At 42.9% G+C, this 26,011-nt stretch overlaps 1 protein-coding gene across 8 annotated transcripts in view; it reads left to right on the forward strand.

Moving 5' to 3' along the window:
* Positions 1-548: 548 nt before the first annotated feature.
* Positions 549-26,011, forward strand: part of EPHA5 (EPH receptor A5) — a 197,671-nt gene continuing 172,208 nt past the window's right edge. For 7 of the 8 annotated variants that reach the window (XM_072335469.1, XM_072335473.1, XM_072335470.1 and 4 more), the window contains exons 1-2: positions 679-896; positions 14,636-14,700. In XM_072335469.1, the coding sequence (XP_072191570.1) occupies positions 788-896; positions 14,636-14,700 (174 nt within the window). In that variant the 5' untranslated portion in view covers positions 679-787. Of the gene's footprint in view, positions 897-14,635; positions 14,701-26,011 lie in introns of all 8 variants that reach the window. The other variant, XM_072335476.1, reaches the window with a different exon arrangement.

Raw genomic sequence — 26,011 nt, forward strand, 5'->3', positions numbered from 1 at the left:
ACACACACAAAGCAGAGGCATGGTGGAGGCACCGCAAGGTCACCCGTCATCTCTGCTGCTGGTGCACTTATAAGGCTCAGTTTTGTTATTTAGTTATCCCGAGGCAGACTCCTCCAGGGCTACGGGCTGCAGGTGAAGAAACCTCCAACGAGTAAGTTTTGGTGTATTTGGGGGTTGCGTATTGTTGGTGGGTTTCTTGTTTGTTTTCAGGAAGGAGTGCCAATTAAGGCCCTGTCTTGACCACAAGTCAGAACTTTCACCAGAGGATACAAAACTGTGCCCTGCCCGCAGAAAGGTGGAACATGGCTGAGAAACAGTATTCCACCTGCCAGAAGCGCACCTAGTTGTACGCCGGCTCGTGCTGTTCTTGCGGTTATTTTTGTTCTAATGGATGGCGACCACCCTTTCTCTGACGTTTGCTGTGAAACCGCGACTCCGTGGGATGAGGGGAGAGTGAAGCCGTGCCTGGGGGCGCGCAGACGGCGCGAGGCTGAGGGGAAACGCGGGGCCGCCCCGCAGGGACCCGCAGCCGCCCCGCGGGACCGCCATTTTCGGTACAGCTGCCGGGACGCCCCCCGCCGCGGGGAGCTCCGTTCCCGCACGGGGCGGCAGCGGCGGGTCCGCCCCGTCAGGGGCGTCTCCTCGGCTGTGGCACGGGGCCGCCTCCCTCGTCCCCGCCTCCCGGCTCCCCAGTCGCGCCGGCGGCTGGACGGGAGCGGAGCGGAGCCGCGGCGCGCTGCCTGCCCGCCCCGTCCCGACCCCGACCCATGCGCTGAGGGGCGGCGGGATGGGGCTGCGGGGCGGTGGCGGCCGTGCCGGGGGGCCGGCTCCCGGCTGGACGTGCCTGCTGCTGTGCGCCGCGCTCCGGAGCCTGCTGGCCAGCCCGGGCAGCGAGGGTGAGCGGGGACGGGGTGGCCGGGGCAGAGCCCTGCGTCGGGCTGCTTTTATTCGATTTCGTAGCGTTTTACGGGGGCGAGCGGGGAAAGCGAGTGAACGCGTTCTGCCGGGCGCGGGCGGCTTGCACAGGTGCGCGTGCAGCCGGGGAGTTGCACAGGTGCGCGGGCGAGGAGCTCGTGCAGCTCGGGGTGCCAGCGGGGCTCCCGCTCCCCGCAGCGCGCTGACTTCGTGCCTCGGAACGCAGCCACGTTCAGCCCGCAGCGCCGCATCGCCGAACTGCGCTGCTTCGGGGCGTCTGAAATCCCCGGGAAGCCGGCAGCCTTAAATACACGTTGATCTCTCCTGTCCAGCGGGGCGCTTCCACGCTTTTTTTTTTTTTTTTTTTTTTTTTTTTTCCTTCCCTCCCCCCCGCCCCCTTTTTCATTATTTTTTGGCATCCTTAGGCAGGCTGAGGTGGTAAAGCAGGGGATGGGGAACTTGAGCATCCCGGAGGGGGATGCAGGCTGCTTTTGTGATGCGCTGTAACTGCGATTCGCAGTCATTTGCGAAAGTCCTTTGGTGGGAGGAGGGATGCGGGGGGCGGCGAGGAGAGCAATCGCCAGCATGTCAAAGACGCGGCCCGAGGTGGCCGGCGAGCTGTAATTTGTTGTGGCAGAGTGCAAATAATGCCAATCGCGACTCGAACGAGAAGTACAGAGGGAGGGGAAAACGCCGCTCTTTTAAGTGCATGGCTGTTTCACGTTAAATATTAGGGCAAATCTCAGAGGGATGAGGTGTGGGCACAGGCTGCCCAGGGACGTGCTGTAGTCACAGTCCCCGGAGGTGTTCAAGAGCTGTAGAGATGTGGCACTGACGGACGCGGTCTGTGGGCATGGTGGGATGGGTCGCTGGTTGGGCTGGGTGATCTTAGAGCCTTTTTTTTTCTAGCCTTAGTGGTTCTGTGTTTAGCGTCCAGGATACGCGTTGCTTCGGGCATTCTTGAAACGGCTTTGTCTCTCCCCGAGTGGGACAGCAGTGGGCCCCATCCTGCAGTCCAGCGCTGCGCTGGCCGCTGTCAGCCGACTGCTGCCGAACAGCCCCGATCCTGGGACGGGTTCACCTGCCTGTCCGGATGTGCTCACACTTGACGTCGATTTGGGTTTGAAAAGTTGGGTTTGGCTGCTTACAGGTTCTGCAGAGAGCCCCTCCCCTGGGATTGGCTGTCCTGCCCAGCTGGTGGGAGGCTTTGCCTTTTCTGGGGTGGAGGTGGCTGTCTCAGAGCTGAGAATGTTTTATGAAGTTGTTTGCACTGGTTGTCGTGGGTCTTGCTGTTATCCATCGTTCTGCTCAGAGTGGTTAAAAAACAACTCTCAGTATTTGTATGTAACATGTATGAGCATTTGCCATCCTCTGTGCGACTACGTAATTGCACAAACTCCACGTTTTCTGTTTCTCTAAAGCTTACTGCAGTAAGCTACACAGTAGCATTGCAGGACAAGATATGTACAGTTGGCAACTCCTTGTGCCCAAGTTCCCGTCTTGCCCTCTAGCAGACAGAGACTTCGGAGAAAGCGCTTTGATAATCTATGCTAAGATTTGAAGGGAGAAAAGAATGTGTTGTTTGGGATCCATTGGCTGAAAATAGCTTTTGGAAAGTGCAGCTGAGTTTCAGCAGCTCCTGACATATGGTTTTTTGAGCTTGGAAGTATTGTAAATGTCCATTAGGTATCTCCAGTTACAGGTTACAGAGTAAATATTGGGGAAACTGAATTAAATTTCTGCCCTGTTTTCTTCTGAAGAAGAAATAAAAGCAATTTTTGTTTCGGTTGCTCTTTTCTCAAACAGCGCATTAAAAGCCAGACGTGCTGTGAAGGATGAGGGCTCAATGCTATTTCACATCCCGGGTATTGTCTAGCTGTTAACAGAGTTCATTCGTTACAATTAGAGGTTTCCCTCCTCCCTTTGACTGCTTTTACAAATTCAGAAACCTGTTACAATGCAAATATTCCAAAGAGCACTGTGACAATATTACATATAATTTGGAAACGTGGGTATTTCACAAGTAGCTGACTGCTTTCAGATGCATTGCCTATGAAAATGTGCAGGGAGCTGCTGCCCTCAAGTTACCATTGTGCTTGAATGAACTTAGGGCTTTCCACAGAAATAAAATACGTTTGCTATTGTGATAGCAATCAGAAACACATTGCTTCAGCCTGGGAGGGGGGGAAACGGTGTTGATACTGTAATTACTTGGATTATATATTTATGGTAGCCTTGCACTTTTGAAGCAGTGATGTGTGTGAACCTGAATAGATTTGCTGTGTGGATTGAGTCTTTTTTCTTTCTTTCTTTCTTATTTTTTCCCCCACTGGCAGCACCTTGTGACCTGTCCCAGGCACCAGAGGCAGCCCTTCAATGGACAGATGGGCTCCCTGCACCTCCTTTGCTTTAGAAATGCATGTTTTAAGTCATTCTGGTGCTGGAGCTTGGGAAGTGGCTTTTATAAATTATTGATGGGAAGGATAGAACAAACAAAGGAATTATTTGGAGACGTGCACCCCATGCCTCCCGTCACCCCAAACTTCAGCATGGTTTGTTACACATAGCTGGGGGGTTCCTACTGGTTTGCAGGTCTTCACCCAGGTGATCTCAGAAAGTGCCAGGTGGGCTGAGTCCCAAAAGAATGGAGTACCTGGGGTCTTCTGCACTTGGAACAAAGTAACTCAACAACTTGCAAGCATAATTGTCCTTAAATAGAAGGTGTATTTCACTTCAAGGGCTTTTCTGCATAAGCGAGCACTGAGGAGGAGGTGCTATCACAATGGGTTACTTTAAAGCAGATGAGAAGCAATGCAGTTTCAAGTAACGGACACTGACTTAGAGGGAAGGTGAGGAAGGCAAAGCATCTATGACATGTGGTATGTGTTGCACTGGTTTTAGGGATTTAAGCTAAAATCTAGTGGGGATTTTTGAAGCACAGTTTCTCTTGATGTATCATTTTTGATTTGAATAAATGAATAAGTGAGTGCAATTAAAGGGGCGGGTCTGGTAGAGGCAAAAATAGCGGAAGGTGGTAATTTGCAGATTATTCATGACAGAGCCCAGAATGAGCCTACCTGTTCTAAACATGTTGACTCGAGTGTGTTTTGCTCCATACTGACGTATCATTTCTGTCATGGAGCACTGGCTAAATGAATATTTAGGTATAACATCACAGTGTTTATCATTAACCATTGAATGCAGTCCTTTTTCAACGCGTTTTGTAGAAGGAGGTGTGAAAATCCTCTCTTATTTCTCATCCATCCATTTCTATTAGTCGAACGCTTTGGGTAAGGATAGACACGAGAACTTTTTGTTTTGCATATATTGCTCAGTGTAACTTAGCTTCATCTGTGGCACGTTCACACGGCTGTTGCATTTTTTTTGCAGTGTTGTAGGTGCAGGTAGCGCGTGCACGCTTTGTGTGTGCAGGATGGGCAATCCTGGGCACGTGGCACTCTGCTCAGCAGAGTTCTGAGAGGAATTTATTCTTTCTGTGTACTGGAGCAGTTCCTTATGTGCTTTCTGTAACAGCGCTGCATAGCCTCAGTGCTGTACATTTATTTTAGTTATAGGAACGATCCCATTAACTTGAAAATTTACTGCGGTGGAATTACTGGAATGAGGAGGGACAACTCATGTCTAATGGTCTTTTTGGGATCAGTCTGATGTGATGTATGGCTTTTCAAGAGGTTTAGAATGACTCAGTCGTGATTTTATAATGGAAACTGCTATCCTTTTGACAGTAAAACGGCATTTGAAACGCAGCACTTTCAGGTATATGACTAAAAGCATTGCTGCCTAATGACACATGTTTTATTTAATAATAATAATAAAAGGAAATAAGCAATAAGTAAAATTGACTGCAGTACAATACTTGTTTGCTTTTGAGGTATATTTTAAAAATTGTAATAAGTAGTGGAAAACTGGCAAACTATCTTAAACAGAACCGCTGACAGGCCGTCAGCTTACCGCATCATAAATGTTGACACCATAATTTGAAGCATAAAGCAGCTATTTGCAGATCAATTTACAGGTGGATAAACTGACAGGTACTATGGGGGAGCAGGAACAGTCAGTGGGCTCATCTGGCAGTTCCTGCCTCCTCCCTTCCCACTTCCACGGTTACCTCATGTTTTGGCCCCACCACAGCGTTCTTCATCCACCTCCTTACCTGCTCTTCTGTTGCTATGAAATAAGGAAACCAAATCTCACCAATAAATGTGTGTTTATTCTTTGTAGTAAATACAGAAATAAACATTTTGTAGCAATCAATGGGAGGGAAGGTGGGAGCAGGATTTCGTGAGTTGTTTCAGAAATTGGAAGGCCAGGACAGTTTACTACAGGATGCCTTGTTCTCCAGTCTCACTGGGTTTAAGCTTTGTTGTTCTGAGGATTTCTGTCCCTTGTTCCCACCATGCAGAGTTCTCAACCTGAGGGAGAGTAGCTGAGCCGAGCTGTGGTGCTGGGTCCTGCTGTGTTTTGGGTCTCACTTAGAAGTGGGCTGGCAGACCTGGGGTTGAAATAAGTTTTTAGCAGTCCAGTAAGTCCTGCCACAGGTGTATCTTTCTTACTGCCATAAGGGTTAGTGAGCTATGGGGCCTGATTTCAACCAGTGTGGTCTTGCACTAGGTATTTTTCCTTACCCAGACAATGTTAGAAAAATACATAGAAATACTACTTCAATGATTGTATCAGAATGAAGCATTTTTTAAGTAGCTTAGTCCTTACTAAAGTCATTTTCTTTGATCTGTTCTGTAAAGTTGCTACGTATTTTAAATCAGAAGTGCTTTTTCTTTGAAAATACATTTTGTGTTTGACATGTCTGTGTATTTTATGGGACAAATGGAATGGAGAGATGAATAGTCCTCTGTTCATATGGTGCTTGTTCCCTCACCTTGCTCTCTGGCTGGATGTGGAGGTGACAGATTTTGAGTGTTTGATGCCCCAACAGCTCTTGTGGCTGGCTATATTGACAGACTTGAGCACTGACTCTCAGTAGCTTAGGTCTCTGTAGGGATTTATTACCCTTTTAGTCGTCTTTCTGACCTGTTATTATCACTTTCAGTCTCAGTTCTGGTATTTGCTCTAGCTTTGGTCAGTGCAGTATCTGAGTCTCTCCAAAGGTTTAAGGCGCTTATCCTCCTGGAGGTAGAAAGCAATTATCCCTATCTTCTGTGGGGTGGCTGATGGGGAAGGGGCAGGAACACTGCCACTTGCAGCATGTGGCTTCTGGGTTCAGGAGATGAGGGCAGGCTGCCCTGAGCTATGCATATGGGCACAGACTTCCTCTCCTTACAAATAGCAGTAAGATGCTTTGGGCCAGAAGTATTGAAGCATTCAGCACATACCATGACAGTAAGGAGTCTTTGGCCAGTTTGAGCTTCTCAGGCGTCCATTAGTTGGCTGGTTGAGAGAGATCTCTTGAAGAAGGTGATGTAGCATTTACTGTCATGGCAGGTTGGGGAGTACATCTGTGAGAATGTCTGGCAGCCTGAAGGACAGGGCAGTTCTTGTCCCTTTTCTTTACCCTGGCAAACTCCTGAGTAGAGTGCACGTGGAGGGGAAATGGTTTTCCTTCTGGACATCAAAAGCTACCTGCAAGCAGGTATTTTCAGATGTGCTATTTGGAATTCAGGCATGTAAATCTCTTGGGACTTACTCCAAGTCACCCAGAGAGCACGTAGAAGAGAGAGTAGGACCTTGGAATTGCAGGCTTCTGTGCAAACTGCTTCATTGCAGCATAGTGGGCAGTACTCGAAGTGTTTTGCAAAGGTATCTGCTCCTTGGTTCTCTAATTTGAATCATTTACTATAACGAAGGATTTGGAGCAACTGGTTTGGACTTTGTAATTGTCTGAGGGGACAGAGAAACTTCTGGGAATAGATTAGTTATTCAGGATTGATAATGTGCATTCCATGATGTTTCTGGGTAAATTTGTATCAGTTTCTATTTCATTGTCAAAACAGCGAAATTAGTTGAAATTAGCTTCATGTGGGCCTTCTGTTAGTCATCTGGTCATTCCATTATCCATCTCGTGTTCATACGCAGTGTCTTCCTAGAATGTGTTGGCAATCTGCTCTTCCCACTAGCAACTTCCACTTTCTTCCTTCTGAAATAGAAGGGATAAGCTGTCAACCCCCTGAAAAGCCAGTAGATCATCTTAAACAATTTTTTGCTCCCAAATGCTATCTAAGCATTATGTCAGTTCTTTTTTTTCTACTCGAGTGAACTCAGTGGCAGCAGAGTAGTCATTATTGTCAACAGGAAGGCTTTATTGGTGCTGGACAGTGAGGTCTTGCAAGTCCACTGGTAGTGAAAGCTGACAGCCTTGACAGCTCTGGATGTGTCTGGTGAGTTTCTTCCTGTTGCATCTAGTTATGTGCACAACAGAATTCGATGCCAATGTCTTTGAGGACCCGCTTTCAGAACAGAGATCGAGTTGCTTGTAGTTGGCAATGTTCTGAATTAGGGCAAAATGTGTGATTTCATTTCAACGCTGCCAGCAGGTGGTTTGATTGCATTGGGAATCTGTTGGGATTTTAGGGCTTCACTTGTGTGTGTGCTTAATGAGGTGCTTGATTTAAGTAGCGTCTCAAAGAAATTGGCTCTGTCCTTCAGCCACTTGCAGAGACCTTGATAGTGGTTGGAGACACTGGGTCTGCAGGCCGTGCTGGTGTTTTCTTCTTCTGCTCAGACCTCTGTGATTCTTGCTGGCTGTTTTGCCTTCCCAGTGGAAGCTTCTTTCTGGTTGCCAATAGTAGGGTGTTAATAATTTCCCTCAGTACTGCTTGCCACAACCAGTCTCAGTCTGAAGAGATGCTGTTGTGTTGGCATGGTATTGTTTCTAGTCAGTCTTATGAGTGGGGCTAGGGAGCATTTTACCAACTTTCTCTCTTCCCTCACCCTTAATATATATATATATATATATATATATATATATATATATATATATATATATATATATATATATATATATATATAAATTAAATAGCTGTTTTGGTGGGAGTAAAAATTTGCTGTTAAAGAAAAAAAAAAAAAAGGAAACCATACTGGAAATTAAGTTTCCAGGTACGTTGATGTCAAGTTAATACATGTGCAAATGATTGCCTCTTGCCTTGAGCGTAAATCCTTGGAAGGGGGAAAAACCTGTTGTTTCCTATTTGTTTTTATCCTATTTGTTCAGTAAAGCTGAAGTGAGCTATTGTCCCAGTCCCAAGTGCTACGGCCAGTGCTGTGCCTGTGGAAAAAAACACAGCTAACCCAAATAACTTGGACAAAGGGCAGGATCACACTTCTTGTAAACAGTGTGTTCAAACAGCAATTATCTGGTGTTTTTTGCATTATGTCTGTAACATTTTCTGGCCATTGTTATGATTGTTGTTGTCCACCTGCCTGCAAAACCTATGAATCCACGATGTAGATTCTAGCATTTTGGCACTTGCTATAAAATGGAATCATTAGAAAGCTAAGAGCAGAACAAAGCCAATGTAATAAAATATAAATCTGCAGTTAATATTAGTTTGCAAGTTCATTAAGTAGTGTATTTTTTTCTTCCTCCAGTGGGCTATAAATAATAGGTACTGCTACAGCTTGCACTCTGCTGTAGCTGGTTTGCACTGCTGGAAATATCTCTGAGGTTTTTTCCTGCTTGTTTTTGTCCAAATTCAGTGTAGCTAATTAATACAAAACATCTGCTCCCTGGTGACTTTGATTTCTTACAGGAGTTTATTTTTTTTCATTTGTTTTTGCTATCTTGGATTATTTTTGACTGTCAGTCATCGGAGTGCCTTGGATTTATGCTTTTTGAGGAAATATTTGGCAGAACTGGGAAAACAGTTGGAAAACAAATGGTAACGATACTGCAATAAAACAAACAAAGATTTATGAAGCAGAAAAACCTTGACTCATGATGATGAAGAGTCCTCTGCGGTCAGTGAATCCTGGTGGTGCTGTGAACTCCAGGTGTGCAGGAGGAAGGATGGGGAGGTTTGCAGTGTAAGGAGAAACCAGCTCTGCTAGTGGTGATGAGTTTGACAGCTCTACCTCCTGCCTTGGGCTGGGGGAGAGAGGAGGAGTGTGGAGGTGCAAGGTTTGGTGGAGAGCTTGAGATGCTATTCAGGAGACCTCCTGATGAGGTCTTGTCACGCACCTCGACCCCCATCCAGCAGAGCATTTCACCTCATGTTTAATTTATAGTGTGTGAATATTCCCACGGGAAGTTTCTCACGACTGTTTGAAATGGAGTTGCTCCCACAAGCTCTGAATGTTGGGTCAGAGCTGGGGCTACCTTGATTTAGCTCTGACCTTTCTGTGGATGGCTACGTCCCGTGGAGTACAGTGCAGAGGAGGCCAGGAGCTGCGGGAGGAGCCTTGAGGATGTAGGAGCACTTACTGGATTTGCACCTTTTTTCATATGGGAGTTCAGCCTTGGGTTACTGAAAACAGTGCTTGGATTCTTGAGGAATTCATAACAAATGCATTAAAGTGGTGTTCTGTTTCAGTTTTTTTTTTAAACCAAAACACTTCCTTTCAAATGCTTTTCTTTAAAAATGTCCTACTTAGGAAATCGTGATGTTTTGAAATATTCATGCGGGCTTTAAGTGGAGGTTTCTTTACTCTTGCTCATGTTGTGATGGGATATTGATTTGGTCAAAGAGGATATTTTTCTCTCCTGCTTTAGTTGTATTTCAGTGAAATAATAAAAGCAGATTGATATGGCTTTACAGCTTTGTGGTATAAACTGTCAGTTCGTGATATCCTGACTGTTTTGCCTGTTCCAGAGTGATTTCTCATTAATAACATCATTAGGCTATGCCATGCGGTAAATCCTTTGCCTTCGAGTGGTAAGAGTCTGTGGTATCTAAGGAGTAATAGGCTCGAAGACAACTGCAGCCCAGAAGAGTCAAGTCTTCCATATTCCTGTGTGAGCCATGAATGTTCTTTTGGTAGATCCTTGGATGATAAAATGGCAGCAGGACATGTGGCTGGCAAGTTGAGAAGCACTCAATGTTTTATCCTGCTTGTGGGGGATTTCCTTTTTTTCAGGTAGTTTTCTTTTCCCCTTCTGAAACTGGATCAGAGCAATTGAAATTGCTTCAGCTGATTCTGCTCCAGGCTGGAGCTAGAGAAACCATCTCACTTAGGTGGTGTGACTAAAGTCAGGAGTTGCTGGCTTCAACCTCAGACCTTGTGCTATTGTGATAGCACTGCCCTGCCTTCAGTTGTGCCATCTGATGCTGCTGTGCTGCTCTTCTGTGTGGGCAGGTGTGTTGGCTTAGGTCAGCGTTGAATGCTCTCGGCATTTCTGTGCTTTCTTCTAGCCACAATCCCAGCGTAGTCATGGTGAAGCTGTTAAATGCCTATTGGATGAACATGATGAGGACATCTGAATGAAAAGTCAGACCCAGTCTCCCATTAGAGATTCATGAGTGAAAGGACAGCAGTAATTCACCAGCTAGAGTTCAGGGCAGAGGTTTAGTTCACTTCTGGTTTTATTCCAACTTGATTGCTCACCCGTAGTAAGCAGTCTATCTGAGAACAAGAATGTATGCAAATTCCCTCAGCTATTATTCTGTATTAAAAGAAAAAAAAAAAGGAAAAAAGGCTGTGGTGTGACTTTAGACTTAATCATCATTTATCCTACCCTGAAGGCATGGAAGTTAATGATGATATAGATCTGTGTGGTTTTGTGTTCCCCTTGACTGAGCATTAGAAATAATTAGGGCTTGTGGGATGGATGCACTGCTGGTGGAGATGAGCAAAACACATTTTTGAATCAATGTATGTGGCTCTTCCAAGTTCTCTGGCAAAGATACAGGTGCTAAGTGTGTACTTATTGGCTCTGAGGTTTCTTGCTTGTTGAGACACATCTAGCTGATGCCGAAGAGAAAGGAAGTGGGAATAAATGAGTTGTGTTCCTTTGGAAGTTTTTAAGGTGGTGGGTTAAGCAGAGTTGCTAGCAATTTCATGGACAGCCTTTTTTCAGTGGGATGAGCTCCCCTGCATCCCAAGGGCTGCTGAGTGCGGGGCTGGGCTATGCCCAGGGCTCCCAAACTGTACAGGAGCTGACATTGACCCTCTTGAAGAATGTGAGCCTTAAGCACATCGTTGCAGATTTTCCTGAATAACCACCTCCCTATCAACAGAGCATTTGGTAATTAGACAGCAGTGGCCAAAATGCCTGCTGCTGGTTGTCACAGGTTTGATGGGGAGGAACTGCTTCAACTGCTTCCGCTGCTCCTGAGGAGATCTGTAGTCTTTTTTTCTAATCCTGTTGTGGGTCAAACCAGAGGGACTTTCGGCTATTTTTGTTCAGGTGCAGAATAGCTTCACATGATGAGTGGTGAAAGCATCTCATTAGGATGGCACCAGCTCTTTGGGAAAAAAAAAGAACAGCTTTAGCAGAGAATTTACACACCGTAGCTATGTACTTTACCTGCTATTTGCCCACTGTTTTTCTCCCAGCCTGGCCAATCTGCTTAAAAGCTGTTTCAGCAATCTGCCGTTTCTTAACAAAAGCCATTTCAACAAAAATAACATTGCTGCTGGGGTTGGGAAGGAGGGGAAGGTGATGCTGTCACCCTGTGCGGGCGCTCCTGCAGCTGAGACCTTGCAGGATCCTCCCTGGGATGTGGCCAAGGGGCTCCATCATGCTCTGGGGCAGGATCAGGGTACGTTTGGGTGCTGGCAGTGGTGCAAGTATGTAAATGCATTTCCTGAAGATGGCTGGGTGGGTGCCGATGGGGAAAATGCAGAAGCCTTGTGTCTAGGTGGAGCGGTGTAATTTCTGTTTATGTAGGGATTTCTGGGATTCTGAAAGCAAAACATTTCCATCTTAGCAGGCAATTTAGCGCAACTACTGGCTGAATACATTCCTCAGCAAATCGATACAGTGCAGTATTTTAGAAGATATACTGCAAAGGCAGTTCTGTGCAGAAGCCCATGGGGCACACTGTGACCGTGAAGGCCCCATCATGCAGGGAGCTTTTTGAGTCTCCATCCAGAGCAGCGTAGAGCTTCACGTCACTGGTGGCTTTTGTTCTCTCGGCATGAATTTCAGGTTACTGCACTGTGCCTTTCAAAAGGTGCATCTCATCCCTTCCTATTTATTTTGCTCTGTTTAGAATCCAATTGAAGAAAGAGAGGAAATGTCTTTTTTTTTTTCCCTATCTGAAGATTTAGTATTCATCTCTGCTGGCTGATTTACCAATAGAAAAATTCCCACTGACTTGAGTTAGAGTCGAATGGATTGTATTATCTTTTCATATGCAGAAAATTATTTTGAAATTGAAGTTAATAACAGCAATTTAAAAATTGTCATTGTTGGATAATATAATATTTATTTTTATCGTGTTCTTTTTATGATCTGATGTTTGAATAAAAGCACTTTTCCTGCTTTTTGCTTAATTAGCATGTCATGAAGAACTTTGTGGCATCAAACATGCCATCTAATTACATTCATTAGTAGCATCTTCGGGACAAGTTTTAATTAAGTTGTACAGTGTAGATCAATACTTGTTTTGCATCCATTGCATCTTACGGCAGGAATATGCTCTTCTGCACAGTTTAATTACAGTGATTGTAATAGGAGGAATTTGGGTAACCTGCCATTTTGTTGGCAGGTTTCTCCTCTTTTTTTGAAACAGTTTACAGCTATAATATAGGGCAAGTTTGATACATGTCCTGTTTTGAAGAATATTTTAAGATCACCTTTGTGATCTCAATGAGAATATGCAGTAGGATTTGGAGCGCTTGGGTACTGATCTTTGACTTCTGCTGAACTAGGAATAGAAGATAACCTGAAGACGCATCAGGAGGGCAAACGCTGACCGTTATTGGCTGGCATCTGTAAGGGTGGATGAAAGCAGTACGTTTATTTCACATAGGCCGTGGCATGGAAAGCCACCTAATTTTGCTTCTTTTTTATGAACATTCAGTAAAATCCCTCAATTTTGCTTCTGGTGAATGTCCTCTGATTTGGTAGCATTCTGAGCACCCAAGCGTGGTTTATGTTCTAGAAACAACACCCAGACGAGGCAGAAAATCTCTGAGTTTTGTGATAGCATGCTGGACTAATGATTGCATACACTGCAGATATCCATGTAGATGAATGTCCTTAAAGCATATGGCTTCCTTAAAATTTCAAAGGAAGATGACTTCTATTTTAGTCTAATATATGTCTAATTTTATTATTTGTGCCTCTGTGTACATAATATAGCTTGCTGTTAAGTTCTTGAGTTTCTGTACAATTAGGTCATTGACTCTTTAGGGAAAAACAGACACTCTGAAGTGGAATGCCAGTTACAGGAACTTGAAGAGTCTTTTTCTTGTCTTCTTGTGCTCTCTAAATACTGTATTTGTGATGTCCGGGGTAATCCGTTGGCAGTGTTTTAATTTTGTTGATGGTGCAGCACAGGTCACCCTGCTGCAATGATGTAGAGGTCTGTAGGCCTTGTGTTTGCACTGGTGTGTTTGTCTGTGCAGAGATGGAAAATGAACCTCAGATAAGTACCATGAGAATTGATATTCCCGTTCTTTCTGCTTCTATGTACATGCTGTTTCTTTTCTCTACCAGTTTTTAAGTACTTAAATAAATGAGCTTGTTTCTAAAGGACTGGGCATGAATCCTCCTTCTCTTATTTCCAGCTTGTTCTTGGGTTAACTCATCTTCACCCTGAAAGTCTTGAGGTTTGACTTCCTGTGGGATTTCTAAACGATGCAGACATTGGAGACCGTGAATTGAAGACTTGGGGAGATTGGTTCCTTTTCAGGCTGAACATGGGTACAAAAATGAGGTTGTGCTATGCAGATAAATATACTGTGGAAAGCAAGAATTATAGTTCAAAGGATTTTTGTGCTTTGTAAAGTAGATTCCTCTTAGACTGAATTTCTGTGTAACAGCTATTGATTTGGAGGCTAATTGTTAATCTGGGAGACTGAAAGTCCCAAGTACAGGAGATGACACTGGAAAGCTCAGCACCAAAAGCTACTGTAATTTTCCTCAGCTGAATTAACTGAGTGTAGATATATTTTTTTAATTATTTCATGCTCTGTACTCAATTTCAGGAAATATGAGGGGAAATATTGTAAGCTTGAGGATAATTTTTATTGCTCTTTAATGTAAATTGTTTGTTAATTGCTCTGACTTAACAGAACCACTGTATCTTTGTATCTTTGGGTGGGGGGAAGGTAATCCCTTGGATGTGTTATAATGAAGTTGTTGAGTCTTGGAACAGCATGCAAGGGATAGAATGGATTCCTGATAACTTTAATACTGTCACACTTCTATGTAAAGTACTTCAAAACTTGAATCCACAATAACCAGAGTTCTCTCCATGTTGTTTCTTGTTTTGTGTTTGTCTTAAAGACTTGATTATGCTAAAGACCATACCACCATAGAAGAAACACATGTGTATCTGCTGTATGTCTTATACAGAGTATATGTAGTTACTATACTCCCAAAAAGAGCAGACCCAAAGAACTTAAAGAGGGAGTCTGGATCTTGTAGAAATTTAGAGCATGTGCAACTTCTAGTTGCAGATCTCAAAGAGTATGACCTCATTGTGAGAGGAATTACTTCATTGTTGTTTTGCCTTATAGAAACTCAGCTTCCTTGGTTAATTATAAACAGCCTATTTACCATAGCCACCCAAATCATGAAATATTTACTGAAATTTATAATACATACACCTTACCAATTTTTTTTTCTTACTTTCAGTGAATTTACTGGACTCACGCACAGTAATGGGGGATCTAGGATGGATAGCCTACCCAAAAAATGGGGTAAGTCTCTGTTGTTGTTTGCTTTTTCATTCTCAAATTACACTAATCGTTTCCATTCGGAAAGTAGACTACTGGGTTTTAAAACTCCCTGGAGTGATTTGTCTGCAATGGAAGGAAAAATACATAAAACAACGTGCTGGGACTGGAAAAATGGAGCTGTGTAGCTGGGGGATTGATTTATTTATGCAGTAGATCCAGCCACAAATATCTTAATATTAAAAAAAAAAAAAAAAAAAAAAAAGTGAATTAATCCCCTCGCTTGTGTCCTTACCCAATAAAACCATGAGATTATATAAACTTAAGCGATGAATTTTGGTTCTTTACTTGAGCATGTGGGGTAAATGTACAACAGTTCTCTGTGAATTTTCTTTTGAAACAGAGGGTTTGGAACATTAACTTTAAATGAAGAGGGCTGTTCAGGCTCCAGATAAAATTTTGGCAGCTGATAACTCTGGAACATGAGGTGAGCTTTAAGCATCTTGAAAAGTCTGCGTTCCTTCCATTAACAGCTCTGAGGGCTGAAGGAACCTGGCTTCCAAATTTGATACCAGTCCAGGTACATTAATATTCATCAGTGTGTCCACTTGGCCTGACTGAGTCGTATGACAAAAAATCACAAGAATTGGTGTGGCTGAAGCACCCTTGATGCTGTACTGTAACAGAGAACTTTGATAGCCTTGCACACTTGTTAAGTATTCCTGTCAATTCCTGGGATACAAAAGCAATATCTGATGTATCCTGAGATAGAAATGCTGCATAGCTGTGCTCCCTGATAAAGCAGCTTTCAGGAATGTGGTATTCTAGAGTTTTAGATACCAGGTGAAATGGGCTGCAGAATTAACTTGCACTCCAGTCTGACTGCCATAAAACAGGGTGGTAATGTTTATACAGTGTAGCTAACCCTGTGCATATATTCTATAGACTGATTTACAGTCTGGCTTTCCATATTTTGTGCAGATAAAAGGCAGTAGAAATGGCAGCCTCACTAAGACAAGTTGTGTGCTTGCAAGCCCCGGTCATGGCAGAAATGTAAAATCACACAGGGAGCCTAGTTTGTCCTGAAGCCAGTTCCAGAGCTACATTATGTTGTTGTCCAAGTCGATAGCAATATACTTTTTCTCTTAATTTAGAGATGAGAACTGACTTGCTCCCCTTGCATATGTGGGCACCAGAATAACTAGTTCCAGATGTGCAGGCAGAGCATTATGTTGGTGCTATGTCAAACTACAAAGATTCTGATGTCTACATCTTAATGTCCACTTTGTCCCTTCTGCACATTTGTCAGCATTCTCCCCAGACTGTAAAGCAGTGGCTGTATAATCTCGTGTCCTTGTAGGAATGTCAGTAGAGAAATAACTAGGCCCAAAGTGTTCAGGATGTATCCAGATCTGTGTGTGAAGATGAGTAAATGAAAAGCTACATATTCTGTGTATAAGGCTCAGTTACTTTTTCACTATTTAAAGAATCTTCTTTATACTTACAAGCTGAGGTTCCGACCAGCACCTGGAAGTGCTCTCATGAATGCCAAGTTAATGGTTACTGCCTCAATTGGGGGATTTTTTTTTCCTTGGTTTAATAATAAATGAATCAGACAGTCGGTTTTTGAGTTTCCAGAAATCTCTTGTTAATCTTCTTTGTTTTCATGGGACCATAAAAATCCATGAGCTTAGCCCAGTTGTCTCTTTAGCCTAATATATTTGCAATGTTTTATAAATACTGGACAAAAAAGGTCTTTCTAATTCTTTAACCCCTTTATCCGCTCTCAGTCAGCTGTTCTGCAGTCATATTCCTGTAGGCTTTATTTAGAAAAATAAATAAATAAATATAAGGTAAAGATTTTAAGTCTTACTTCACTATTTGAATTTGCAAAGAGGTAGATTAGAGATAATGTAGGCAAGTTTGTTTGTTTGAGGTATTCTCATCCTAATTTTTCTCAGGACATCTAGAAATATTTGAAGTACCTGCACAGCTTCCAATCAAGGAAAGGAGCAGAAATCTGATAGTGTCGTATGTATGTAAGTTTAGTAACTTAAACTGTTTCAGTGATGATGTAGTTCCAGCTACAGATATATCTCCTTTTGAAGCAACCTTCTACTCTGTTTTGATAATTCTCCAATTGGTTTTTATTATGAATCTTAAGGAAATCAGTGTTTTTCTTAGAACCACATCTACTAGAAGTAGGAGGTTATTGGCAGCAGAGTTCCTCATGCAAAGAAAGTAAGCTATTTAGACTTCGTAGTTTTGTAGGATTGCCTGGGAGAAGTCATAAATGCATCGCAAGGGCTTAAGGGGAGAAGTTTTGAGTACTTCTGTGTTTATTCTTGGGGGGGGGGGGGGAAAGAAAAAAGCAACAAAAGAAAGCGGTGGGGTAAGAGGTTCAGTCATATGAAAAGAACTTGCTTCTGGCAGATCCTTTATGGTAAGTGTCATGTTCTAGATTTGTTTCAGATGTATATCATGGTGTTTTTTGTGTATTGAAGCTGTAAGTCTTTCCTTCCACGCCCCAGAGAGATCAAGCTACACTCATTTAGCCTGCTACTTACCTCATTTTTGCTGAACACAATGGAAAAAACGCACTCTGCCTTGGGAAATGAAGGTAGCCATGGGGGGAGGAGACTTACTGGCCCATCTGGAGACAAGTTAGGCTTAGAATTACTTCTGTTTCATAGCTGTAATTCCAAATAAAGCACCTTAGCTGCTTTAGTCTCTGTATGATCAGAAGACCTTGGTTTGCTGCAAAATAGCATGCACCAGGTAATCTTTGGAATAACAGGCTTTGGGGGAAAGGAGAGAAGCACTTCAGGGCTGACTCAGCAGCACTTTTCCTAGCTAGGTGCTTATTTGGTCCAGGTTTTGGCAGTGTCTGGTATTTTTTCATGCTTGCTGGGTTTCATTTTGCCTTTGGTTATGGCAAGAAGAATCTCCATGTATGTACAGACACACACAGGTGTCCTTGTGTAGTGGAAATGTGAGGTCACGGTTTGAAACAGTGATTGAGCAGCTGGTGGGAAGGCATGGCCAACCCAGAGCTCTGGCATGTGTAATGTACCTGAGTGACCAGAAAAGGTGGTGCTAGAATCCACCCATTCCCAGACAACATTTAAGAGTTGGCAATGGAGGCAGGGCTATCTTGTTAGAGATCCCTGCGTATCTGAGGCCTCCTGAAGGTAAGCACCTTCTTTCCTTTATTTCTGTGCCCATGGCTGTTGCATTTGAACAAACTCACTTGCTGCAGCCTAGGACCTTGCTACTCTGCTGTCATTGCTATGCTTTCCATTGTGCTACAGTTTGTATGTATGTATGTGAAGCATTGAGAAACCAGCAGAAATGAAATGTGATGTGGCCAAGTGTACTTGGTGTGAGGAACCAGATGTTGTACAGAAGGAGATGCTTTTTTTTCTGCTGCTTTGCTCTAAATTAATGAACCCTGATAGCATGGCTTTCTTGCTACCCTAGGAGGGCTTCCGTGGCAGTGCAGTGTTTGGCAACTTGCAGCAGTCATATGTGATTCCTAAGCCTAAGTTGTTCTATTTCCTAAGTTGTTCTATTTGTTGAAGCATGAGCAAGGCCCTCATGGGGTCTGCATGGTGATGGATCTCAGAAAGGGGACCTTCCCACTGTCAGTGGTGCATAGTCAGTGTGTAAATGCTATTCCTTTTGTAGCTCATGTGTTGAGAATGTATCACGTTACTGCATGCCAGAGGGTCAATTCCCACTTTGTTCAGCAGTGTAAGTTTACTTTAATCTGAAGAATGTTGCTGGAATTACTGGAGGTGATATCAGAAATATCACAAATGTTTGGCTCCCTCTTTATTCAAATATATGCTTCTGTAGCAAGCATCTAGTACCTCTTTTACCTCCAGACTAACTTGGAAAGTTACCAGTACTGGGCATATCAGGGATTTGTGTGCATTGTATGAGGCTGTGATGCTGACCTACTCAGACCTACAGAAACTGCCTGTACTTGCCTGTGCTAAGTATAGCTTTTTATCAAATGGAGACTCCCAGTAGAAGGAACAACAGGAAGTACTGTGAGAAACAGCTGGGTCAGATCGGACAGTGTTTGTAGGCTGTATTGCTGCCTTTTCTCCTTTGACTTAGCAGGAGGCTCTGCAGGATGCATTTTGGCTCCCTGCAAAGCCATAGCTTGGGCAGAAGCTACAGAGAGAGCTCCAGGTAAATTCCTGCTGTTTGGCCTTGGTCTGACCACGTAAAAACAACCACTTTAGCAGTAACCATGTAATTGCGGAAGTTACTGATTAAAATCAGTGCTTTTTAGATGGCTTGACTTATTCATCAGTTACATCTGATTTGTTTCAGTGGCCGTGACAGTGCTGATTTACTTGCTTCAGATCATCCCTCCCCTCAGGATTTATTTTTAAAAGTTTTTTACTTTTTTCCTTACTCTTTTCTTGCCAAATTGGAGCGCACCTGCTTCACTGATGCATCTTCCACCTCCCATTGATTTCCTTGAACTTCTTGTAGCTCAGAACAGGAAGGCTCTGTGGTCCTTGGAGTATTGGCTATGTGCTGCGGCTCATTGCACAGCTCATGTTCAGGGGTTTTTTAGGCTCAGACAGGAAAATAAACATGCACTAAGGAATCTTATCCTGTGGAGATGTTAGAGGATGCTGGGATCGCTCATAATTCTTTATTCACTGCAGAAAATGAGAGCGATAGCTGACTTACTGCAAGAGGAACAGCAGTTGCCCTGCTTTTGGTGGTCAGTAAGGCCGAATACTGAAAGCAGGGGGAGTAAATTCAGCCACACTGATTGTGCGAGTTGCTTGTTATTTATGTGTAGGATTTCAGTAAGCTTTCTTTTATTATTTTATTTTTATTTTGGAGGGGGTGGTGAGCAGCATTTCTGGCTCATTCTTTTGAGGACAGGTACCCTAGGGTGCCTCTTTGAAGTTAAAAATAATGGCAGTTCAGATTACTCAGCGTGGTTTGTGAATACATTCATGTTTTTCTCTGTCGATCTCAGTTCAGATAGAGATTTTATACAGGAATCCTGGATTGGAAGCAGCATTTGCCCTCGGGGTTAGAAATAAAATAAAGGGGAGGAATAGGGGGAATGAGAGGAGGAGGAGGATTCTTGGCACCATTGAGCTGTGTCATGTAGCTATGATTACAACTGGCATTTTCAGGGCAGTACTTTTTGGCAGCTCATGTTTTCTCTTGCAAATGCTGCTGCTCTGCTGTGACCAGTGCAGCAGAGGAAGCAGAGGGATACGTACTACGGCAAGAATACATTTCTTGCTGCAGCAGGGAGCATGCTGGAGATTAAAGTAATACTTGAGCAGGTGAAAAAATATTTTAACGATTCCTGAAAAACCTGGTGTTTGGCTGTTCATTTGTGCATATGTTTGCTCACATAGACATTAGAAAGAAACATAGTCCACATCTGCAAATTATTTGAAGCAAGCTCAAGTAATCCAAAGCCGTATTGGACATTTTTCATTATATACAAGATAAACAACTTTTACATAAGGAATTTCTGGGATGATACTGAGAGAGAATATACACGTGAGGGCTTTGTTTTCCCCTAAGATTCCTCATGGTAAAATGTAAAATCTATATATATCTCACCTTCTGTCTTCTTTGAACATTCCCCTTGTTTCTTATGTTCCTATATAGTCATCTCATATCCCATGGTGGTGTTTTCTTCCTCTTTTAGTATATCAGTGTGATAGATGCATTGTATGGCATAATTGTAACAAAAGAACTTGAGCTTTGAGTCAGAAAAGGCAGCAAGTTAATAATGTAGAACTTTTGTGATAATTGAACTAAATTACGTTTGAGGTCATGTTTCAAACACTGAAAGCTCTCAGAGTTGCTAGAGTTAAAGGGGAAAGGGGACCCTGAGAGCTGAGTTCAGCCAGCTGACTGCTGGTAGAATCTGTAGGTTTGTCTATTGTGTTAGAGGCGCTGGCAGTGCTATTTCAGCTATGTTTGTTTCAAAGAGCTCAAATATACCAATCAAAATCCAAAAGATGCTCAGGTTTAGTAGGAGAAATGAGAGGTTCCTATTGTGTGGTGAGGCTGACGGAGGTGGGTGCAGCAGTGAGTGCTGGACTGGCTCATAACAGTCATGAGGGAGGGAATACGCTGTTGCTCAGGTTTGCAGTGAGTAGGACAAGAAAAGCAGGATTTATTTCAGCTAAGCTGATTCAGGTGAAATTTGATGGAAAGTACTTTGTCCTGTTCCAGCTTTGAGGCAGATAAGGCATTTCCTTCCCAGGAGGTCTCTGATAGCAGATCAGGCTGCTGTCTGTTACTCTGGACAAGCAGTATTCATCCCTTCTGGAGGAACAGATGGATGATCTTTTTTGACCTCTTCCAGCTCTATATACAAATGGCGATAGATTGAAAGCACACATCCAGAGCAAGATCTCTGTCTTTCAAATGCTTTTCTCCTTTCCCTGCTTATAAAGCACCTTCACTCATCCAACACCCTGTATTTAAGGCCAGCTTTTTTAATGTCTGAACATATTGCCAATGTTATGTAACTTCTATTAGATTAGAGTACCTCATGCTGTAGAACAGCTTTCATTGAACTGCCTTGCTGTTCTATGCATGTCCTTTCCCATGTCTTCTTTCCTATCTGAAGTTAAATCTTCTCCACTTGTGCACACTCTTATCTACCTGCTCTTTGGTTTCTATGCTGTTGGTGTGAATCAAGCCTTTACTGGATAGCAGCATCTGGCAAGGCATAGGTCTTATTAAAAGAGATCAAAAATGCCTGGAATACTCTGAAATACTGTGAAGATAAATTAATACTAGCGAGCTTAAGAATAAAGCAAATCTTTATCTCTGTTAGAGCTGTATTAGTAGAATTATACACTACAGTCTTGGTCTTGAAAATCCACCACAGAAAAATTGAAGGCTGATCCTTCAGTATATCTTTTTGTAAATACAGTTGTCGGCATTAGGTTCCTCTGCACAGGCTCATTGGGCAAACAATAATCTCCTTTCATGCTAAAAAAGTCTTTTTTCTCCAGTGTCTAAGAATTACGTTTGGGGATAAAAGAGCTTTGAAGAGCTTTATCTTCTAAAACCATTGTTTTCTCTGTTACTTTTGTGCCGGTTCCAGAAATATTGGTGTCCAACATTTAGGAACTGTACAATTAAAATGCATAAGCATAGTGCTATCATGAAGAGCCTGAAATTTTGCAGAATAAAATATTATCATTATGGTATATGTGTGCCACAGCCCAGGGTTTATAAAATACACATTAGGATTTTATAGTTTATGTTGATGGATTTGTACTACGTTACTTATGCTACTTACTACTTCATATCCTAATATATATATATATATAAATCACTAGAGTACTTACAGTATAATCACATAATCTGTTTATATGACTGAAAATGTGTTGGCCTTGGTCTTGCCCCCTTTGACGGCATATATTTTTATTCGGATTAATAGCTTTTTGGGGTAAATAAATTAAAGGCTGGAGTCTTGTGTTTGATTTATTTAATGTTCTTTTTATAATGAGGACAGTTGGTTTTCTTTTCACGGTACTCATTCAGGAAAGCCAGATCAGAAAGCATGAAAGAAAATGAGTGCTAACTTCAAGGGGAGAAAACAAACAAACGTGGTAAGTTTTAGTCTAGAAGGTGAATATTTTAAAATGCAGGATGCCTGAAAATAGCATGTAAAAGCAGAAGCTGCATTTGTTTGTGGTTGCTTTGTGTATTGGATGGAAAAAATTGACAGTAAAAGTTAGGAGGTCCTTCTGAAGACCCATTAGCTACCTTACAGCCAATAAGGAAAGCTTTTTAACTGACTTCTGATCAGTGCAAACTCCTGTTATGTGGCTATACAAGAAATAGTTCAGCAGCCAAATGTCTCAGGCTGCTCAAGCAGACCTCGATTTGTTTTCCAGCTGTTTAATGGCAATGATGAGAATTCTTAGAGGTGGAAAATGGCAGCTGTCCTGAGCCCTGCTTGTTGGTCCATGCGGCAGAAGCAGGGTGTCTTTTCAGTTACTGAAGCATATGCACACGCATACAAAATAGGAGGGTGGGGACTGGGTTTTTAGGCAGACAAATAAAATGCTGGTATTTTAGTTAGAATCTTTTTACCTCAAAATATTTTGGTTTCCTACAGTCTGATTTATCTTAGATGTTTTGATAGCGGGGGAAGAAGCATGCTACAATGTATTATTTAGTGTGCTTCACTAAAGCAGTCAGTATTCATGAGCTCTGTCAGTTTTAATGTTGACAGTACTGTGGCAAAACAGATGTGAGATTAAGTACCAGGGTACACATGGATGTAAGTACGTACTTCCAGGGATTGTGTCCTAGCTCTTTTCCAAAGAAAGTGGTAGATTTCTAACCATCTTTTAGGCTCTTCTCAACACAAATGATGAAATGCTGTTAAAGGGAATGTGAGTGACACCCAGCTATCAGTCATCTCTGTTCTACCCCTGTGATGTTGTGCACTGCCTCACTGATGTGATCGATTGCTTGCATCCCACAGACTGAACAGTGAGTTTAAAAGAACTGCAGAACATGATCGGATTCTGGAGTTCATTTCAGTGCTGCTTCACCTGTCTTGACAGAGGGTTTGGAGAAAAAAGAGGCCTTGTTGTCCTGTGAGGCATTGTGAACGCTTAGGAGAGAGAACAGTTATTTTTCCCATGCATGATGGGAAACTAACGTTACTGATTTTTATTTTACTTTATCACTGGAATCACATCAGTGATGTAGTGAAGATTTAGAGTTGTGAGTAAGACTTGCATAATACCGGGCTCCATCGCTGCCTGTTCAGAGCTACCTCTGAATACTGTGCAGGTATTGTAAGGGACAATCTATGAACAAGTTCCCAGATAGCTGCAGGCAGAATCAGGCCCCGGGGTTGGCTGGAAGCTGGACGTGCACAAGAGTAGTGGCAGGTGCTCCCCGTCGTTTCAGTGCCCCAGTGGAGGGCCCACTGAACAGGTTACCTCTGGGCAGCATTGGTGAGAAGCAAAGACTACTCGTGTTTTTCTGAAAACTGAATATACCAGACTAGGCTGAAAATGGCTCAGTGCAGCTCTGGATTCACCTTCTGATGCTTTTCAAGAAGTGAAGCAGGAATAGATACTTGGTTCTTGCCAAAATTCTCTGATGAGTGTTTGACTTGCACTTTCTTGCTTATTTATCTTCTGTGTTGATTATTCCAGCAAATGCCAGGCCACTGCCTTGATTATATTGAGTTCTGATTTAATAAAATGACTGGTAGAGAAAATCAAATTGTTCATTGTATTATGAGAAGAGATGTTTAATTTGTAAGAGAAGCTATCCATTTTTTAAAGCTATTTTCACTTCAGGAGAGTGCATCTTATTGACTTTTGGGGTAAATGGACTACCTATGTGTTGGAACACATCAAATAGTGTCCTGTAGATTTGTTACTGTGCTGAAGTAAGATGAACCAGAAGCTTGTGAAGCTGTGTGCTTTCTGAGGATAATTACCCTCCTTGGGATGCTTTTTCACAGCATCAAAGGTAGTACTCTTGGCTTTGAAGCAGGGGAAGAACTGAACCTTTGTGCTTCACAAGTTCTTATTTGACTTCAGTAAAAATTTCTGGGGGTCCCTCATCATCTGACATCTTCCAGTAGTATTATTTACTTGTAGTATTGACAGTCCCATAATGCTGTGCAGAAGATCCAGTTGGCAGAAGATAATGTAGTATTTTCTAATGTTGTTTGAGACACTGGTGTACACTGTTAATCTGTTTGCAGTCATTTTCCAGTGGTGAGGAATAACTGCATGCTTGGCTGCTCTCCTGCCTTGCCTTTGGCTGTGAGCTAGCTGAACAATACATGAGTGAGCACCTCAGGATGGAATCATAGAATCATAGCGTTACTCAGGTTGGAAAAGACCTCAAAGATCATCAGGTCCAACCACAGCCTAACCATAGTACCCTAAACTCTAACAACCCTCTGCTAAATCGTATCTCTGGGGACCACATCCAAACGGCTCTTAAAAACATCCAGGGATGGTGACTCAAACACCTCCCTGGGAAGCCTATTTAACTACCCTTTCTGTAAAGAAGTGTTTCCTAACATCCAATTTAAACTTACCGTGGTGCACCTTGAGGCCATTTGCCCTCGTCCTGTCACCAGTGAGACTTGCCTCGCTCTCACTGTAAGCACCTTTCAGATACTAGAAGAGAGTGATAAGGTCTCCCCTCAGCCTCCTTTTCCCCAGACTAAACAGCCACAGCTCCCTCCAACATCTCCTTATAGGGCTGATTTTCTAAGCCCTTCACAAGCCTTGTTGCCCTTCTCTGGACCTGCTCCAGTACCTCCATGTCCTTTTTGTACTGAGGTGCCCAAAACTGAACACAGTACTCGAGGTGAGGCCTCACCAATGCCGAGTACAGGGGCAGGATGACTTCCCTGGTCCTGCTCACCACACCATTCTTGATACAAGCCAGGATGCCATTGACCTTCTTGGCCATCTGGGCACACTGCTGGGTCATATTCAGCCGACTGTCCATCAGCACACCAGTGGGGCCTTGCTTTTTTTGCTAGCTTTGTGAGTTGCCCTTGTATATTCAGTCTAGAAAATCCCAATACTGTCACTGTGGTTGTCCTGGCTTCTTGCTGTAGCCTTGGAGGTGTTCCTGAAGTTAGCCATTAGAATTTTAGAGGGCTGACAAAATAATATGGCTGTGTATGACATCCATTTGGCATTGTTTGCTCCTTGTTCAATCAGCAGAAATGGACAGCAAAATGTGGCCCCTGGTTCAGAAACTTTGGGGTGTTCAGTTTTGTTTCGTTAGCTTTATTTTCCTCCAGAAATAGAAATATGCATACTTCAGTGTGCTTTGCCTTGGTTTCAAACCTCCCAGCTGTTTATGGTTGGGCAGCTGTTGGAGCTCGATGCAAGACATCATTTTAAGTGCTGTTAGGTGTTGTGGGGCATGCATTGACTGTTCTAGTTGATTGCAATGCAAATGTATAGTAAGCCTGTAAATCATAGCAAGTGTTGTGATTAAAAATCATTACAATAACATAAGATTATTTTGTTTATTGCAAATCCTTCTAGACTACACAATTAAAATCATAACCACAAGTATAATCCTGTGAGATAGTCACTTCATTACAATCTCCTTCTGGTTTACTGTTTGTGTTGTTTTGATGCCAGATTGAATAGCCGAGTGCTTCTCTGTAGTTAACTTTAGTGGCAGCCTACTTTGTTTTCTTTTGTATCCCTGCTAATTATGATGTTTTGTTTTTTTTTTTTAACATGATGGTTTCAGTTCTAGTGCTGTGAAAATCAACCTGAAATGGTAAAAGAAGTTTTAGAAA

This window comes from Excalfactoria chinensis, chromosome 4, assembly GCF_039878825.1.
Source record: "Excalfactoria chinensis isolate bCotChi1 chromosome 4, bCotChi1.hap2, whole genome shotgun sequence".
NCBI lineage: Eukaryota > Metazoa > Chordata > Aves > Galliformes > Phasianidae > Excalfactoria > Excalfactoria chinensis.